At 38.3% G+C, this 21284-nt stretch overlaps 1 protein-coding gene across 1 annotated transcript in view; it reads left to right on the plus strand.

Moving 5' to 3' along the window:
* The window catches only part of Fras1 (Fraser extracellular matrix complex subunit 1), a 448626-nt gene that overhangs the window by 300109 nt on the left and 127233 nt on the right, over positions 1–21284 (plus strand). Inside the window, exons 30-33 of the mRNA XM_042678144.1 lie at positions 2724–2877; positions 9317–9495; positions 14721–14837; positions 21150–21264. Coding sequence (XP_042534078.1) covers positions 2724–2877; positions 9317–9495; positions 14721–14837; positions 21150–21264 — 565 coding nt within the window. The remainder of the gene's footprint in view (positions 1–2723; positions 2878–9316; positions 9496–14720; positions 14838–21149; positions 21265–21284) is intronic.

The raw sequence follows: 21284 nt of genomic DNA on the forward strand, positions 1-21284 counted from the left end.
CTGAGTGACCCCATACTGTCTCCTATTCCATAAGCACTGTCTCTTAAACAGTTGCATGTATACAGGAGATGGAAAACTGTGTTGATATGAAGCAAAATAGAGGTGTGGTAGAGAGAAGAGAGCCATTTGAATAATGAGCCATTGAGGGTGTAGTGCTTACTTGCTAAAAATCTGAAAAGCAGTATCACCCTTTAGTCCAATCATGTGGTTATTGATGTTTGATTGATCTCTATAAACAAAATCAAAGTTGATAGGGCTGCTTCTATTAGAAAACTTCCTAGCAGTTAAGAAACCTGGGCCAAAATATAATGTAATATATAAAACCCTGTTGGAGTCAGTCTTGTCTTCCAGAACTTTGAACTAATATATGCAACATTTCTAACACACTTTCATGTTTTTGTAAATAATTTGCTAAACCCATTTTGAAAGCAGACACTTCTCAGGGATTTTTGCCAAAGTACCAATCAGAATAGAAGGTGCCTTGGCCACTGTTCTCCTTGGCATTTTTTACTCCATTTCCTAGTATGTGTGATGCAGATAGCCATGATGGCCTTCTAGGTGAAATACTCAAGTGTTGAATGTCTGTAAAAGAATAGTTGTCGCTTCTGCTGAAAATTTTCCTCCTAAGAATTACTGTTTGCTCTGTTGTTTATGCTCTACATATTTGAAATTTTTGTTATTGTTATTATTATTAATAATAACAATAATTTTTAAAACCATCCCTTTCCAAGTGCCCTATTTTTAAGATACCAGATTTACTGAATTTGGAAGTATGAAAACTGAACCTTGGAAGCCTTGCTAATCTCATTCTGTGGAAAATGTCAATTAGGAGGCTTAGGAAGAGGCTGTACACCTTGTAAATTGGGAGTGGCAGTGCTTTTTAATGACATTAGCTTTAGCAATTAAATCAGTGGCTTTCTCTGGAGTGCAAAACAGGTGATGTCTTCCAGCCTGCTACTCCCAACTCGGCTGCTTCCCTCTCCATCAGCCAACAGGGCTGTCAGTGTGGCTTTTGGGATGTTTCTGGAATCTGTTTCTTGCTATTCATTCCCACTGCAATTACTCTCTCATGGGCCTTCATCTTTTCTCTGCTGAACCACTGCAAGGACTCGTTAAATGGTTTCCACAGCTCAGGTTCATCCCAATGCGAGTCGCTTGCCCTTGGAGTCTGTCGTTCTAAAACAGAGTGATAGCCTATCAGTCAGATGATCCCATTTCCTTCCCTGAAGACTCCTGTTTTCTTTTCAGTGCCTGAGATAAATGGAGACTTTTAACTTAGTTTCCACCTTTTACTAGCTTTCCTTAAGATAATGTCACTTTTTATCCATCCTCTTCTAGTTCCCTGAGCTCTCCTGTCACCAGAGCCTTGAATAGTTTATTAAACACACTGTGTGTTGTTTTCCCAGGTTTGCCTTTGCTGAAGTTAGTCCCTCTGCCTAGAATCTGTCTCCTTGCTTCTCTACATAGAAAGCTCATTTTTTTGTCACTCAAAAATGAAATCTTTCTTTAGGAAAATCATCCCAATACTTTTTTTTTTTTGCCTCTATTCCCCCTTAGCTTCTTCTTTTTTTTTTTTTTATTTTTATTTTATTTTATTTGAGAACATACTGTACAGAGGGGTTACAATTACATGGGCAGGATAATGCATACATTTCTTACCAAGCATTGCAGCCTCCTCCTTTGTTTACTTTTTTTTTTTGGTTCTGGTCGTGGGGCCTGAACTCTGGGCCTGGGCGCTGTCCCTCAGCTCTTCAGCTCAAGGCTAGCACTCTACCACCTGAGCCACAGCGTCACTTCTGGTTTTTTCTTTTTTGCTTATGTGGTGCTGAGGAATTGAACCCAGGCCCCCGAGCATGCAAGGCAAATGCTCTACCACTGAGCCACCTTCCCAGCGCCCCCCCCCCTCCCCCCCGCCCCTTAGCTTCTGGTTCAAGCTTCTTATGGAGCATGGCTTGTGAGGCATCCTAATTATTGGATGTCTCACCCTTGAGTGGATCTTAAGTTCTGAAGTTAAAGTCCTGCTTCAGACATTCTTGTATATTCTGTTCTCTAGTGAAGGAAATGACATGTGGTAGGCACTTATGGAATTACTCTTGAATATGGTAGGCAGCAAGGGCAGGAGAGATAGGCAAATGAAGAAAGAAATGGAGAGACTTAATCTTCCTGAATAACATAATTTACTTGCTGAAGACAAATGAGATGAAGGTTGAGTCCACACAGTAATATACATTACACAGTAATATGCATACATGTGCATATAGCAGCATGTAATATATATATATACATGGTTCATAATATGACTCTAGGTTATAAATCTGTTTTCTTAGTCTATCTTTAGCAACAATAAGAGCTAATAACATAAATGTATATATATATGTGTGTGTGTCTATGCACATATATGTGTAATATGTACATATATGTAATGTGTTTTGCATATGCGTATATTTATTACATGCGTGTGCATGTGTGTATGTATGTGTGTTTGTATATATTCAGACACGTATATTGTATATGCATATATATATATATATATATATATGTTTCAAGACACCATTACCTACACTGGCCTGGAACTCATGATCATCCTGTCCCAGCCTACCTACCAAGAGGATTACAGACACAGGCTATCATTACTGGCTTGACAACTTATGCATTTAAAGATCCATATTTTCTTATTTTACATTTTGTCATGGTCTCAATTCTGTACTTTTCCCTTATTCTAGAATGATGGAGCTCTTCGGCTCATGGCAGATTCAATGGTGTGGGTTCCCGAAGGGGGAATGCTGCAAATTACCAACAGAATCTTACAGGCTGAAGCTCCAGGTGCCCGAACTGAAGATATCATCTACAAGATTACACAGGATCACCCCCATTTTGGTAATGTTTTTGCCCCATGATTGTATTTCTGCATTCATTGGGCTAGGATTTGCTCTTGTACAATTCCATGTTGCAAGGTTGCAATTCAAATAAGCTGAATGTCCTCTCTTCTCTCCTTTCCTTTCCACTCCTCCCTTCTCCTTCCTTCCCCTCCTTCTGTTCTTCTGCCCTCTTTCTTCTTTCTCTGTCTTCTCTCTGTTCTATTTTGTTTTGGGTGCTGTGGATTGAATCCAAGACCTTATGCTTGCTACACAAGCACTATACCCCTTGAACTATGGCAGAATCCTTTTGTTTTCATTGTTTTGAGATAGGGTTTGCTAATTTGTCAAGGTTGGCTATGAATTGCTAGCCTTCTACCTCCACCACCATAGTAGCTGGGATTACAGGGGGCATCAACATGCTCAGCCTCACATTTCTCTTAAAAGTAAGAATAATTATGATAACTATCACAGTGTATATATTAGTAGTATACTAAATTTACATATATATATCACTTAAAACATGATTTATGTTTCTAAATAATTTTATTTCACACGTGAGAAAGATGGGTAAAGCAGCTTATTAAAAGTCACCTAGATGTCAGTTTAATTTTATGTGGTACTGAGGAATCAAACCTAGGGCTTCATGCATGCTAGGCACGCACTCTACCACTAAGCTACATTCCCAGCCCTTGTCAGTTTAATTTTAAAGGTGAGACTCTCAAACTTCATTTTGTGTCCTGCTTAGATCATCTCTATCCTTTTTGATGAGGCTGTTTGAAAGATTACACATTAACATTCTTCAGTATTTTCTGCTGTTACTTATAAAACATAATAACTTGAGACAGTTCCCACTGTCACTTCCTAGAAATGCTGGGTAAAATATACTAACAATTGCTGGGCACTGGTGGCTGCTCAGGAGGCCTAGATCTGAAGATTGTGGTTCAAAGCCAGCCCAGGCAGGAAAGTTTGTGAGACACTTAGCTCCAATAGACTACTCCGAAAAAGCTGCAAGTGGCACTGTGGCTCGAGTGGTAGAGTGCTAGCCTTGAACAAAAGAAGCTCAGAGACAATGCCTAGGCCTAGAGTTCAAGTCTCAGAACCAGCAAAAAATAAAAAAATACACACACACGAACATATACACACACACTAACAATTATAAGGTGTTCATAGAATTGCCAAAACCTTTCCCAAAAGTAGAGTAAAATCTCAGGTGCCCGCAACAAAGTCATTCTGTGTAAGAGCAAATGACAAAGCTGCCCTGAGAGGGGTGAAATGCATCTCAGTGACCAGGGGGCTGGGATTTAAGGCCAGTGAAAAAAATCAGAAATAGAATGTCACTGTATTTGATTCTGGTGTCCTGAATCTTGTATTTACATTTTTCTAATTTGAGGAGGAAAAGGGAAATAAAAAAATGCTGAAACAAGGATTGTAACAATGAGATGTACAAGACACTATGCTGAAAATCTACTTTACAACTTGGGAGGGGGAGGAGGGAAGAGTTGGAGAGGTGAGAAGGGAAGGGATGATAGGGGAAAAACAAAGGAGGAGGTAACAATGCTCAATAGGAAATGGATTAATTTCCTTGCTCATGTAACTGTAACTCCCTCTGTACAGTATCTTTACAATAAAAAATGTATATGTAAAATTAAAAAAATCAGAAATAGCACACACACATTGCAAAGAAACTTGCCTGTCTTTCCCAGGGCTCAGAATCGAGCAAAGAGTCCATGGGAATTCAGAACACCAAGTGTCTTTCTCCTACAGATTCATAGTTAGCTTATATCACGTGTTTGAGATACTCATATCTTGGACATTATATATATCAGGCCATGATAGTTCTTGTCCTCACTGAAACTAGTAAAAACTCCTAGAGAAAGACCACTTTCAGCCAGGCTCACAGGACTTTTATAACACAGATTTTTTAAAACCACAAAACATAAAAGGAAACAATCTCTAGTATTTAACTAAAACAAGTAAGATTAGAACTTGAAGAATTTTAAATGATCTTATATGAACTATGAAATAAACATTCTTAAAATGAGTTGAAGGCAGAATGGAAGGAAGTAACAATGCTGCAAAAAAGAAAGGCATAGATTTGTTTGTTTGAGATGGAGTCTCACTATTTTTGCTGCAGACTGATCTCTAACTCCTTAGCTCAAGTGAGACATTTGCTCAATACCAACTACTAACTTAATCCTTATTCACATTTTTTTCCAGTTTGCCCGCTTCAGTCTTCAAATACTAGGACTCTAGGTCCATGCCAAATTGCCTGGCTAGGTAGATTTTTTTTGGCAAATATCTAATCATCTAATTGGAAAATTATATTTTTTATTGTGAAAATACTGTACAGAGGGATTACAATTACATGGGCAAGATAATGAGTACATTTCCTATCAAGCATTGTAGCCTCCTCCTTTGTTTCCCCTTCCCATCCCTTCCCATCCTTCCCCCCTCCTCCCGCTGGAAAATTATATTAATTAAAAGTGAAAAGGTGCCTGGGTAATTCATGCCTATATTCTTAACTAGTTGGAGGTAAAGTCAGAAGGATTGCTGTTCAAGACTAGACCAGGCAAAAACAAGTAAGCAAGACCTCTTCTGAACCAAAAGAAGTTCAATATGGTGGCATTAGCTTGTCATCTCAGCTTCCTGGCAAGTTGAAGAGACTGTGATCCAAGCCTCCCCTAAATCCTGTCTCAAACGTGACCAAGGAAAAAGCCCTGGAAACAAAGCTCAAGTGGTAAGACATGTGCCACACAAGAACAAGGCCCTGTCTCCCACCCTAGTACTGCTTTCAAAAAGAAAGAAAAGTGAAAACTCAGTTGATACATTCAATGTCAAGAAGGAATAATTTATTTTTCCTCTTAGGTCACAGATTTTTTTTAATCATATGTTTTCTGTAGTGAGGAAAAAATTAACTTTAGTCAATTTAAAAATGATTCAGGTGTCCAGAAAAGACATGAACATAATCTCTCTGTGTGTCTAGATAGATCTCTCTATTAGGAAAAATCAAATCACATTACCTTAGGGAACCATTCAAGAATGGAAAGGGTGATGGGAACCAGATGCCCATGTAACATAAATCTACTCATATCCACCTTTGCCAATGGAGTATGTCCAATGAGGTGGACCTTTACTTCATTGACTCCCGGCTACTATAAATGCCCTCATCATTCAAAATGTTCAAGTCTCCAGCTTTAGGTATTTTGTGACAAATGGGCCCTAGAATGGAATCATATATAAATTGCCTGTATAATGTGTGCAGAAAGGACCTAAATTAAGCAATTTCTAGATGCAATACTGTGTTTAAATGTAGGTTTAGGCAAATAGTAAATAGTTATACCCTTACTTACTTTGTAGACTTGAATGGAAAAATAACGAGGTGTCTTGAGCATCAGTTAAAGGAGAATCTGACTTAATCTAACTGCTAACTCTTATTTGTTGGCATAATAATATATGAACAAAAGGAATCTTGATCCCAACAGAATCCAGTAAGATTCTAATTCTTAATAACTACTCATTTTTCTCTTTAAATATAAACTTCTAGATAAAAGAAATCCCACGTAGAGATGTTTTCTGTGTTTTAAATGTGGAATTTCATATTTAAAGCTTAGTCATATGACTGTTTATGGTATCTATTGCTTTCCAGTCTCACTGCTGTTGTCTTTTTTGAAGTCTCCATTTCTACTCTGGAGTAGCCTCATCATGGTCAAACTGTTTAGATAAATGTTAGTTGTTGTTGTTGTTGTTACTATTTTTTTTAACAATATAAGTTCCAGCTCTGTTAACAGAATTCTTTTTTTTTTTGGGGGGGGGCCGGTCTTGGGGCCTGAACTCTGGGCCTGGGCGCTGTCCCTCAGCTCTTCAGCTCAAGGCTAGCACTCTACCACTTGAGCCACAGTGCCACTTCTGGCTTTTTTCTTTTTGTTTATGTGGTGCTGAGGAATCGAGCCCAGGGCCTCAGGCATGCAAGGCAAGCGCTCTACCACTGAGCCACCTTCCCAGCCCAGAATTCTTAAGCCCATATAGAATTCCTGTACTCTGTTCACATATATGTGTTCTACATTGGTCCATATTGATCATCTGCTGAGAACCCAGTGGCCCCAGTTACTTATTGGCTGGGCCGAAGAGTAGGAACTACTCTCTGGCTTTGATTCCATCTAATCTTGAAATATCCAGTATGATAAATAACAATTAATATATATTCAAAGACTATTGAGTTGAAATTGATGCAGTTAACTAATATCCTATTGATACCTGTTAATCTGTATAGAAGGAAAGTCATTTTTTAGTAGAAAACATAGATTTATTTCACTAGGCCTTGCTGGGAAAATTCTGCTTTGCTATTATAAAGAAGAAATAAGTAGGAACTCCGTAGTTAGATATTTTCCTGTCCTTCTCATTCCATCTCCTTGTGGCAGTTTCTTTTCAGAATATTTTGCAAGTATACTCACACTCATAAACAGTCCATGTCCTGGGAAGCATGTCTGTTAACAGCAGCTTATGAGTAGAATTTGAACCAGGAGAGATTGGTAATGACATTTTTGACTTAGAAACAAATGAAAAATATACAAGAAAGGAAGTGAGATTGAGTTCATTCTACATGATTATATAAGGAAGAGAAGTGATGTTTTTCTCTAACTTTGGTATTTCATTTGCATCTAAGATATTACCCTCATTTTAACTTGATTTTAATGCATGTAAATATGGGAATGAGTGTTTGCTCTGAGTAAGAAAACAGATTTCTCTAGGGAAATAGAATGCTCTATGAATCTTGAGAGGAAAAATAAACATGCTGTCAATTATGCAATATGTGTAGTATATTAAGATCTGGGTGTCCTACTGAACATTTTAGAAGTAGGTAAATATACATAACCTCTCCTTCCCTTCCCTCCTCCTACTCGCCCACTCTCCTTCCTCCTTTCCCTAATTCTTTTGTACACTAGATTTTGCAGATGTGTATGTGTGTGTGCATGCACACACACATATACATTCATGCCCCCCTTCATATCAGAATGGTAAGTTACCTTTTCAGATTCTTTGTTAAATGTAGAAAAATAGCTTCTTTTCATCAGTTCACTCATATTTTGGGGTTGGCCTTCACTTAGTCATGTTCTTCTTGTTAAATTTTAATTGTTTCTGTAACACCTCTGTATTTGTGATCTCACTTTAAGATGATAGTAGCTCCAAGTACAGAATAATCTGTAAAAACACAATGGTGGTGGTTAGATTTAGGTTTCTTTCCTTCAGTACAAATAAAGATTAAAGAATGAAGAAGAAAATATGATCAGATATTTGACAGGGTAAATATGGACACATGGACCAGAAAATAATGGTGATTAATAGCGCAGTTTTCTGAGCCCAGAACATGAACTTTTGTTTCAAAATATACTCACTTACTTTGTGACCTCCAACAAGTTTGAGAATTTCTCTTAGCCTAAAGAACTTTATACCCATGTAAATGATAATAACATTTGGAAGGATTTAACAAAAATAAGAGTAAATATAGCTGACATACTTTTTTAAACACCCAAGATATACATACTTCAGATTGAATAACCCTTATCCAAAATGCTTTAGTGAATTGGATTTCAGATTTGTTTGTTTGTTAAATTTGGAGTATTTTTATAAACAATGAGATACCTTAAAGAGGTGACCCAATTCTAAACATTCATTTATGGTTTTTACAATATACCTTACACCCACAGCCTAAATGTAAATGTAATTTCACACACTTCTAATATGCCTGCATTCTGACTATGACCTATTACATGAAGTTCATCCAGTGTGATATCCTGTTAGTACTCAAAAAATTGTGCATCTTGAAATATTTGCAATTTTCAGATTAGAAGTGTCCAACCTTTGTTCTCACATTATCCATAAAGAATAGAGGTTAGCAAGCTGAGGCAGTCGGGTGGCAGAGCTGGATTTGAAACACCACACAGAGCAGAGTGAGTGCTTGCTATACCTTTTCTAGTATTCGCTGATAATGTTTCCATTGGACATGATTTGCCTAAGAATAACTTCCACTGGAATGATTTCTAACTTTCCACTGTGTTTGTCTTAAAACTTTCTGATTAGGAAATAACTTTGTTATATAGAAGACTGTGTGTGGAAATAAGTCCATTTAATACTCAGTATTTGAGTATCTGTTTATTGCCTACTCTACTATTTAGGTCTTCTTGTGTAATTTTAGTACACACAAGTCAGCAGCTTTATGCATAAATCACCCTTGAATGACTTTTGGTTCTTTCAGCCTAAAGAATGAGAATTCTGTGTCTAAAGGTGGATTCAATGATATCTATTAAGTTTGCTGCTAGCATCCTTTCCTTCCCCTTTGATAAAAATAATGAAGGCCATCGTTTTTTTCAGTTAACAAAAGAAGGAGTGATGGGAAGGGAGAAGAGCTCTGATTACTTTGCTAGAAACACTGACTAACTGCATGGCCTGTGCTTCCCTAGGCGAGGTGGTCCTTCTGATGAATTTGCCTGCGGACAGTCCTGCCAGCGGAGGACAGCACCTGCCTGATGGCAGGACTGTAGCCCCCACCAGCACCTTCACCCAGCAAGACGTTGATGAAGGCATCGTGTGGTACAGGCACTCAGGAGCCCCAGCCCAGAGTGACTCCTTCCGCTTCCAGGTGACCTCTGTCTCCTTACTTATCTGAAGTCTGATGCAAGCCATCACCCTTATTCATAAACAATTTGAGTTTTTTTTTTCTGTTTCCTATCTGGGGGAAGAAAAAATGTGGAATTGTTTTATTTATTTATTTATTTATTTATTTATTTTAATCTCCAGTTCAAATATCTCCTTGGGCTGAGTCATCACAACAACAAAAAAAACCAACTTTATGTTAAAATAGTCAAAGGATTCTGAGAAAAATATAAAAATACTATCTGGAGGCCGGGCACCGGTGACTCACGCCTGTAATCCTAGTTACTCAGGAGGCTGAGATCTGAGGATCACAGTTCAAAGCCAGCCTGGGCAGGAAAGTCCGGGAAACTCTTATCTCCAATAAACCATTAGAAAACTGGAAGTGGTGCTGTGGCTCAAGCGGTACAGCGCTCGCCTTGAGCTGAAGAGCTGAGGGACAGCGCTCAGGCCCAGAGTTCAAGCCCCATGACCGACAAAAAAAAAAAAAATACTATCTGGAGAAAACGAGTTTTGGATGTTCACTAACTAGTCTTAACACGAGGGGAAGGGTCTGAGCAGCTAAACCCAGAATGTTCAGAGTGGAGTTCTGTCACAGCTGTGGACAATAACTTAGCAATAAATTACTTGTGCCTTTATTTCTTCATCTGTGAAATAGAATTATTGAGAGGATTTGACTTAGCACATGTAAACCATTTGTAGATTTCTACCTGACAAATAGTAGACACTACCTAGGAGTTTGTTATTACATGAAAACCAAACCATGAGGAGACCCATAGCAAGTAAAGAACAAGCAAGTATTCTGAGTAAATCCTCTAGTCCTTGTGAATATAACTAGTGTTAGTGGCCCACTCCTGTAAATCTAGCTACTTGGGAAGCTCAGAATAAGAGGATTGAGTTTCAAGGCCATCCCAGGCAGAAAAGTTTACGAGATCCCCTTCTCAATTATTGATATATACCTGTCATCCTAGGAGGCTAGGATTGGGAGGATAGTGGTTTATAAACCAGTCTGAGCAGAAAAATCCATCCCACCAAGGAAGCTAGACACAGTGGTATACAACTGTGCTCTCATCAAGTACATAAAGCTTAAATGTAGTCAGATTGTGGCTCAGGTTCATTTAAGGGTAGGAAGAAGACCCTATCTTAAAAATGAATAGCAATAAATAGCGCTGGAGGTAAGGTTTAGTGGTGTCACACCAGCCTAGCAAGAATGAGACACCAAATTCAAATACCAGTGCTACCAAAAAAAAAATACCAATAATAGATAAAGAATTTAAATCTACTTGCAGTATTTAAAATCATTTCCTACATTTGTCAGACTTTAAAGGAAATCAAGCCAGTGAAATATTAAGAAATATTCTGAGTAATTAATAAGTATCGATACTGACCTAAAATTAATCAACAACTTTTTAATTTAACTTTTAATTTAATTTTTAATTTAAAATTAATTTAAATTAATTTTTTAAATTTAACTTTAACTTTTTAATTTTAATTTAACTTATGTGATGCAAACAAAATTCTGTTCAAAAGAAACCTGATACCAGCACTTATTGAACATGAAAGCCCCAAGATAAGCAGACTAAATATTTAACTCAAGAAGAGAATCAGAAAGGAAATAAAGAAAGCAAAAAGATGAAATTAATAGAGATTACAGATGGATTAATTATAAAATAGTATGTGATAAAGATTATAAGACTTTCTGGGAGCCAGAGGCTCCTGCGCCTGTAATCCTAGCTACTAAGGAGGCTGAGATCTGAGGATTGCAATTCAAAGCCAGCCTGGGCAGGAAAGTCCGTGAGACTCTTATCGTCAGTTAACCACCAGAAAACCAGAAATGGTGCCGTGGCTCAAGTAGTAAAGCACTCGCCTTGAGCTGAAGAGCTCAGGGACAGTGCCCAGGCCTACAGTTCAAGCCGGACTGACAAAGAGAAAGAAGAAAAAAAGATTATAAGACTTGACTTTATGAAGAGGCTAAGAAAATTGAAAAAACACTGGCAAGTACAATTTGAAAATAATCAAACAGAAACACAAAGGAATATGGAATTGAGAATGAGAAAGAGTATTTAAGCAGGAGTATAGAAAAGAATTAGGTAAAGCATCAGAGAAAACATACCTGTTCATTGTTATTACTGCCAAATCTGAGACTGTTATTACTGCCAAGTGGGAATGAACTAGCCATGGAAGCTCATCTTGTTAAAATCACCATCCAATATACTTCTGATGCCTGGTTTACATCACCATGCAGTTACATCAGATGTTGTTGAATTCACATAGTATTAAAGATGCCCTTTTCCAAAGAGCAAGTTGTGAGAAATTTGGAAACCATTAAAGGGAGATTAATATAAAGTCCATTGAATATGCAGTGAGTGAGGAAGCACTCCGGACCTTTTGCCCAAGCTAATTTTTCAATTTTAGCTTTCATTCCTTGTACTTGGAGGCAAGATCTCAAGCAGAGGAATACACCCCAGAAAACTAGACTGCATAGATAGATCTACCTTAGCTCCCACAGGGGTAGAGAAAAAGTGCTGTCGAAGTGGACCATTGCCCTAGAAATGGGGGTGGAAGGTCTAAACGCTGGTTTAAAATGATACCTGATTGCTTTTGCAAATTGGTTACTAATGGGTAAAATAAAAATGATCGTTTAAAAGAGATCATAGAAGTTACAGACTAAAAAGAGTGAATGCACTAGAACTTAAGAAATGCTTCTGAACATTACTACTTAGAAAGTAATTCCCTTTGGAAAGTCTTCACATTTTTGACACAAAATATATTTAGAACTGTTTGAAACCACTTTCAAAGTATGAGGGGGGTATTCTTTACACTATCCAGACTGACAGTATATCTTTTTTTTTCTTCAAGAAGTAGATTTCAAAATGCAGCAAATTAGCCAAAAGTCATTTTGAACCAGATCTAGTAAGGAAAAAGAGTAGCGATTAATTTTGGTTAAGAGGAGTAATTATGAGGTAATGAGCTCAGCTTTCTCATGTGATTTGTGCACTCCCTCTGAAGGCATTCCAAAAAATGCAGTTTGAATACTGACAGCTCTTTATTGCAAGTATGAAACAACTCTCTGAGATTATGTTCTTTTGGACATAAAAGTGTTTGTGTTTGTTTATAAAGACTCATCACTTTATAGGCTTACCTCATATTTTGATTTGAAAGGCACATACAAAACAGCCATGTGCGAAAATAAATGGTTAGTAACTTTTCCCATTTATCATCTCAGTGTTCCTAGAGGATTTCAAACTAAAAAAGATGCTGTTCTAATGGCTCCCCCCACTTTTTGTTGTTGGTTTTTTAGGCAGGAAATGCAATGCAATGAGTTGCATAGATTTAATTCCATTTTAATGGTGATGTGCTGTCATGAGCCATCAAAGCATCCCATCTGGTACTTTGCATGTAAGACTTGGGATTTATGTAAGGCAAGTGGCGTTTTTACAATAGAGATGGTTTGGGAAGAGGAAAGCTGTCACATTCACAGTAATTCTGGGTGTGGGAAATAGCCCTCCTTTTGGAATATTCAGATCACATTGACACATCCTCAGGGGATGTGGTTTTGAAAAGACCAGCATATTTCACTATCAGTGTCTTCACTGGGAAGCCAAACTGATTCACTTGCTCAGTAATATGCACACATTTCACTACCTGCCCAATGATTTGATCCTTTTCTTGAAGAGATAGAAGAACATATTTTCTCTTTTCTCAATTTCTTAAAGCTACATTGTGAGTCATCATGGTCAGTGGAAAGATTATGAACACAGCTGACCTGGTTAAATATTCCCATTTACTAGCTCTGCCACTTTGACATATTGCTTTAATTTCTTGACCTCCAGTTTCTTCATCCGAAAAAGAAGGAGGTAATAATATTAGGTAGTGAGTAATAAGAAGATCACCTTAGAAAGCAGCTGGTGTAGATGGAGCTGTGCTTGATGGCTGATGAATTACAGCTATTGTCATGAATATCATTTGGAGTCTTGCTAAGTCTCCTTGAAGACAGGTGGATATTCTGAAATTTAACCCGCACCTGATGTGATCTAGACGAACACTGAGGAGACAGTTTTTTTCTGTTGGAAGCAATTGCCTTCTGCCTCAGAGCTTGCAAGACCCTGCCTCCTGTAATAGGACATTCATGTAACTACATGTTACATGTAGTTACACAAAAGACTTAACAGATCTTGTGACAAGCCTGTGGGAGAACAAAACAGTAGAGATAAAGAAGACTTAAAGGATCCTCTCAATATCTGAGAAGGAGTATGAGAGGCTGCCTTAAAATAAAACACATCCTTTTCAGCATTTTTGAAGCAAGCAATAGCTGATTTTGTGATAACTCACATAATTGAAAATATTGTTAGTCTTCTTTGTAATGATGATGGCTGTGGTTTGTCATTTAGAATTCAAATCTAGGTATCTCTGCTAAAGATGAAAGAAATGAAAGTTGTGTGCTATGTACTCATAATAATGTATAATATAACCATCAAAAATCATGTCAGGGCTAGGGATGTGGCTCAAATGTTAGTGCCAGCCTAGCAAGCAAGAAACCCTAAGCTCAAACACCAGTAATTATCCTATCAAAAATGATTAATGGTTGGGTGCTGATGGTTCATGTCTACAATCCTAGCTACTCAGTAGGCTAAGATCTGATGCTCACAGTTTGAAACCAGCCCAGGCAGGAAAGTCCATGAGACTCTTGTTTCCAATTAACTACCAAAATAGCTGGACGTAGAGCTGTGGCTCAAGTGGTAGAACACTAGCTTATGAGCAAAAGAAGCCCAGGACATGTGTCTAGGCCCTGAGTTTAAGTCCCAGGAATGTCATATACACACATAAACTAGTTTAATATTATAGAAAAATGTCATGGCATTGTGATAAGTAAAAAAAAAACTAGAGTGTACAATTCTGTGTAAATGTAAATATGTATGAGTGGCAAAAAAAGACTGACATATATCAATATATTAAAATTTTTTCTAGGTTGTGAGAGTCTAGATGATGTCTAAGCCTTATTTATACTTGCCTACATTTTCAGAATGATTAAAGTGTCTATGTATCTTTTTGATAATCAACAAATGATCACCTCTAAATAGAAGGGCAGAATGACAATTGTACTCAGGAGTGTGTAGCATTCAATGAGATGGTAGAAAGGAGGAGGAGCTAAATAGGTACAGCATGCTCTGCCTACAGAAACTAAGGACTCACCAAGATGACTTTGTGTTTCAGGTGTCCAGGGTCACTGACACCCAGACCCATCCTGAGAGCCACTTGCTCAACATTGCCATCTTACCGCAGACACCAGAGGCCCCTCAGCTCTCCCTGGGAACATCTCTCCACATGACTGTGAGTTGCGTGGGGCAGGCTTGTGGTTTGGACTTGGAGGAGACACACAACAAGCTGATGGGATTTGATGCAGAGCCTTGGTTTGGGATGTAGTAAATGTGTGGTACAAAATATAAACCAACGAAAGCAGCCGTGTATGTATACTTCCTATTGACTTAACAAAGGAACTTGGAATTCCCACAGTGAAAGGAAGAGTCTCTGAAGTCCATGTTGACTTGGCTGACAATACCCTTGTTCAGCATCTCAGGCAGTTATATCCTTAAATACTTGAAAGAAATTTTAGGCTTATGTCTATAATGAACGCTGCTTGGGTATAATTGTTCAGCTAGTTATAATACCATTTAGCTGAAAAAAAACAGTTATCCACTTTTTTAAAAAAAACAAAAGCCCTATTATAACTTACCCTCATACTGTTAAAAGTTCCCAAAGAAGGCCATGTCAGTGTTGAATGCAGAGAGATTAGTAGCAATGAATCATCCAAGTAAAAATTGCTCAAGGTGGAGAGGATTGAAGGCCGATGGCAGAAGGCAGGGCCACAGCTCTGAGGCAGACATGGAAGACCCAGAGGTGAGAGATATTTTTGTTGGGACAATTGCAAACAGCTCTCACAGACTGGAAAAATCTCAAGACTAAGCAGGCATACGAAGGGTTGTACCAGGTCACAGAAGATCTTGTACATGGTGTGGGAAGGAGTGTGGCATATGAAAACATCTGAACCAAGTTATCACTAAATTTAACCCTCTGTCTAGGGTGGGTGGAATGCCAGATCCACTCTTCCAGACAGAGTCACAGCTTGTAAACCCTTTGTAAATTAATTGTTATGTATCTGTACTTTAGTTAGCACCCACATAATTATACTCCAAAGTGGTGTATCAGCCTTAAGCCACAACAAAGAGAGCAGAGATAGCTTTAGAAATTACGGGTCTGGGGCATGGCAGAGACATAAAGGGGAAAACCGAAAGTTTTTAATGAATAGCTGGTATCGGCATTTCTACCATAAACCATAATTTAAAGAAATCATAATTCAGCAGCACTATAAAGTCTATAATTCATCATTCTGACTAGAGGAACTTGGATCCGAATTTTCTCTAAACTATACAAAAAATGTGCATATGCATTACTTGGCAGGTGCTAATGTAGTGTTATTTTGAGTTTAGAAGGGAAAAAATGGGTCAGGAGCCAAGAAGATGGTCCCATTTTACTCCATTGCTATGGACCTCTGAGATTTTTCAAGTTGTTTCATCTGTAGAGTCTTAGGCTGCATGCTTGCAAAGTAGCTCTATCCAGTTGAACAGGATATCTCAAAAGTCAATTTACTATAAAGTTTAAGTAGCTTTTCATTTTGTTTGTGTGTGGTAGTACTAAAGCTTGAACTCAGGGCCTGGGCACGCTTCCTTGGGCTTTGCTCTACCATTTAAGCCATACCTCTATTTCCAGCTTTTGGCTAGTTAATTGGAGATTAGAGTCTCAAGGAGATCACTGCCTAGGCTGGCTTTGAACAGTGAACATCAGATCTCAGCCTCCAGAGTAGCTAAGATTATAGGTATGAGCCACTGGTGCCCTGCTGTGATTAGCTTTTGTTACAGATACAGTTTATATTTCTTTTTATATTAATTAGGGTCATTGTTGTAGGGCATACTTGTAATCTGTGACAAAAACACCTTCTCAAGTCAATGATTAGAACTCATCTAAATATATATGTTTTTCACATGTTTAATGACAATATTATGAATAGAGGATAAATATATATATATTGTGTAACCATATATATTTTTAAATGTAGGAGTCTACCTCTCTCATTCTCTCTGTCATCCATTCACAAACACTTTTTTAGGTTTGTTTATTTATTTTCTTTTTTTTTTTTTTTTTGCACTTTTAAATTTTTTTTTTTTTATTGTAAAGCTACTATACAGAGGGTTACAGTTACATGAGTGAGGTAATGAGTACACTTCCTATTTATTTTCTTTTTAAATGTTATTGTAAAGATGATTTACAGAGGTGTTACAGGTACATAAGCCAGGTAATGAGTACGTTTCTTTCTGAACAGTGTCACCCCTTCTCTTACATTCTCCCAGTTTTTCCCTCCTGATGCCCGCCTCTCCCCAGTAGTATAGTTCACTTTCAACATATTGGTCTAGTGAGTGAGCTCTTAGTTCATGGCAAATATTGTGAAAGACACTAGAGACTTGGTGACTTAAAACCCAGTCACCATTCTCAAAAGTCTTTGTGTCTAAGAGAAGAGACAGGCAAATAACTAAAACAGAAGTGAAGAACAGAGATAAATGCAGTGGCAGACCACTGATAGGGACAAATGGGCTTCTCTTGTGAAGGGCATAGGAAAAAGTCCTGGAAGATCTCCTCTAGGAAGCAAATGGGTATGATTATGTGTACAGGTTTTCAGGATTTGGGTTCCTGCTCATCTCAGGCTCAATCCTGTATTAAAATCATCTGTGGAATTTATTAAAACACAGACTTTTGCAACCCATCCAAGAGTTCTCCAATTCAGTAGTTCTTTTTTGGAATAAAAAAAAACTTGCATTTTTTTAGGTTTGCAAATAATACTGTTTGCTGTTGCTGAGATCATCAGACTTAAAGAGCTTGTAATCTTGACTAGAAATTGGGGAAAATTCATCCCAGAGAATGAGTAACTCATGGAGCAGAGGGAAGATGGAGAGACACAGCATGACAGCATGGCATATTTGAGGAATTATGGGTAGTACAATGTACATAAAATCCATAAGAGTGCTCGGAAGGTAGCTCAGTGGTAGAGCACTTGTCTTGCATGCTCAAGGCTCTGGGTTCGATTCCTCAGCACCACATAAGCAAAAAGAAAAAAGCCGGAAGTGGCACTGTGGCTCAAGTGGTAGAGCACTATTCTTGAGCTGAAGAGCTGAGGGACAGTGCCCAAACCCAGAGTTCAGGCCCCATGACCGGACCCCCCCCAAAAAAAAATTCCATAAGAGTAAAACTAGCAACAAATTATAGTCATATCATGAAGGACCTTCAAGATAAGATGGAGTTTTCTGAAAGATGATATGACAAATTATTTGTTGAAGGGTTTATAGCAGAAAAGTTCCATAACCAGAATTTCAGTAATTGGCTTAAGACAATCATTCTGGTTGCTGGGCTATATTAAAAACAGACTACTGCAGTTGCTTAGAACAAAGAAGGTTCATGGCATGATCCCTCTGCAGGGACAATAAGGTTTAAATGTTAAGAAGATATTGAAGAGATACTTGTTCATATTTATTGGTGAACATGCCATGTTCAAGAAATGAATGTTCATTTTAGAGCTATTCACAATAATCAAGATATCCATATCTTGGTTAACAATTTGAGTGTCCCATCAGCTGATCAATGGTTAATGAAAATATGGTGGACTTGGTGGTGCTCACCTGCAATCTCAGCTACATGGAAGATGGAGGGGGTCTGAAGCGAGGCACAAGCATGAGACCTTGTCTGAAAAATCACAAAAGGAAAAAGAGCTAGTGTGTGACTTAAGTGGCAGACTACTTGCCTAGTAAACACAAAGCCCAAAACAGGAAGAAAAAGAAAGAAAGAAAGAAAGAAAGGAAGGAAGGAAGGAAGGAAGGAAGGAAGGAAGGAAGGAAGGAGATAAACACATATACACATAGAAACATAGTGACTAATGGATAGTTAGGTATGGAAAGACTACTTTCTGAGAATACAGAGCAACCTTTCACTGAGGTGAAGAATATGGAGGGAAAGGTTTTGCTCATGAAGAGAATTTTGGAACATAGTGAGTAAAAGGTAAGAATAACCCATGTGAATTCAGTGCTACCTAAGTATCCATAGTGAGGCATAGCTCATGATGGCCCCCCGATAGACCATTGTCAGGAGTTTTCTGTGTGAGTTTGAAAGCCATTGCAATTGTCACTGAGCAGAGCTCTAATAATGTCTTTTGTAAAGGGTTCAAGCTGGCGGCTAGCTGAAATAGACTAGAAGTGAGAGGAGCAGTTGGAGGACAATGTTGGAATGCAGGGAAGAAGCCGGCTCAGAGTGGAAGCAGGGTAGGGGGTGGGGAGAAGGATTTAGATTCTGGAAATATTCAAAGGTAAGACGGATATTATGAATACCATTATTCTGTAATCTTCTTTAATGGACAGATACATTATGAAAAGTATCTTCTGTAACCATGAAGTTTAATCTCTCACTTCTTAATTGATAAATATTGAACATTTCAAGAAGCCAATATTAAAATTGAGCATACTTTGATATATATCAACCTCAGTATTGCTTTCTTCAAATCCCCACTTTCTCTACCTTGTATTCATTCCTATTAGTAGAGAAATAGCATCAATAAATTCTAAAATAGAATATCTATTATCTTTACTGGAGCACACCTCCCTTTTCCAGACTCCTCTATCCATGATTGTGGTTCCATCACTTTCTTGTGTAAGATGCATCTAGACTTTTTAAAGTATTTCATAGTACTTTGAGAATATTCAGTGATTGTGATGCTTTTGAAGTTAGAAGGTGGCAGACACTACACAACAACGAATTAAACCTGTACATTTTTGTCCACTATCTGTGCCCACATAGATGGGCTTTAAGCACCTTATACAGGGAATATATTTCTAATTTGCTGTCCTTGTTTTATTTTAGAGGAGAAAGAGCAGCTGCTATTCATAATTCTAATTTTCCTTGCTCATTACATTCCAGACCTGAGCAAGGGCCTAAAATATGATGAGGCGGGGGGCGGGGGTTGTCTTAACCTGCAAATGCTGCCTCTCCCCAGGACAAGTATGCCCTGGGGACCATTACAAGCAGCTGCAACCCTCGATCTTTTTATAGTTCTAACTATAAAAGGAGGAATACCACACCCTCCTCCATGAGCTGAACCCCACTAAATCCTTTTCTAAATGGGAACATTTCTCCTGAAAGAAGCAGCATTTTAAAGAACAGGAGAGCATATTAGACTGTCACCCACCTTCAAGGATCAGTTAGGAAGAGCCTATGAAGATCAGGAAAGTTAGTTGTGTTTTAAGACAATTTGCAGGACTTCACCAGGGCCCTTAAGGGCTCAGACTAGCATCCACTTGACTCATCTCCACATTGTGTTTTTGCAGTGGCTGGCCTACTGTACTGTTAGACCTAGTTATGGGGGCATGGATCTTTTCTGTTTTGGTTTTGAGTGTTGACAGTGTTCAGAGATTGTACATGTGCACAGTAAATGGTAAGTAAAAGCCATATACACATCAACCTCTCAATATTCATCAGGCCCTAGAAATTAGAAGAGGGAAGCAATATTTAGCTCTTTTGAATAGCAGAGTGGAGACAAAGAGAAATCCTATCTATTTTTATGTGTTTTTTTTTTTAAAATAAATGGTCATTTTGGGTAGTTGAAGCAGATGTGTCTTTAGCTCTTTGAAATCAGAAGGATTTCAGTTCCTATTAGCAAGCCTAGGGTTAGGAGAAAGGTCCTAAGAACCTCTTTGGAGCCAAGATTTCAACCGCTCATCTGGGTGTTTAGAATTGCTTGCCACATTCAACCTTAGCTCATTATGATGTGGGCCAGCCGTGAACAGTACAATGGCCAGCCATGGTGCCTAATTTTTGAAAGTGTCCCACTGAATGTCAACTCTGGGAAATGCATATCTGTGAGGACATTCCCTGTCCTCACACCTCAGTATTTAGTAACAGAAAATTTAGAGGCTGAAGGAAGGAGAGAAGAGTCATGATGCAGGAAAAGCTGAAAAAGCCTTGCAAGAGCCCAGATTTTTCTCTTTTTGTGTTTTGTTCACTTGTGGTGCTAAAGATCCAACTCAAGGCCTTGCATATGCTAGGCAAGAACTCCACCATTGAACTACAGCTTCTCTCCTCTCTCCTCTCCTCTCCTCTCCTCTCCTCCTCTCTTCTATCCCCCCCCCTCCCGCCTCCTCTCCTCTCTTCTCATCTTTTTTTATTTTAATGCCCATACTGGGGCTTAAACGCAGGGTCTGCCATTCTCACTTGGCTTTTTCACTCACAACTGATGCTCTATCACCTAGGCTACACACCCCTACTTATACTTTTTGCTGGTTAATTTCAGATTGGAGTCTCACAGAGTGGTCTTCTGGGCTGGTTTTGAACAGTGATCTTCAGATCTCAGCCTCCTGAGTAGCTAGGATTACAGGCATGAGCTTCTTAATGCTGGGCTTCAGGTCCCTTTCTTTTGACTTCTTGGAGAAATTTTTACTAAGTATGACTAATTTTAAAAGGCCAAATAGAACTTGTTTTTATTTTCTTTATTTTTCCCTCCGGCCTTTGTTTTTATCACACTTTTTTTTTCTTCCTCTAAACTTTGTGCAGGCTCGGGAAGATGGACTAAGTGTCATTCAGCCTCATTCTTTGTCTTTTGTGAACACTGAGAGGCCTGCTGGAAAGATCACATACAATATCACTCTACCTCTGCACCCAAGTCAAGGTAAGATGTTCAGTAAAGCA

Source organism: Dipodomys spectabilis, unplaced genomic scaffold (genome assembly GCF_019054845.1).
Source record: "Dipodomys spectabilis isolate Male_0828 unplaced genomic scaffold, ASM1905484v1 ptg000043l, whole genome shotgun sequence".
In the NCBI taxonomy this organism is placed as follows: Eukaryota; Metazoa; Chordata; class Mammalia; order Rodentia; family Heteromyidae; genus Dipodomys; species Dipodomys spectabilis.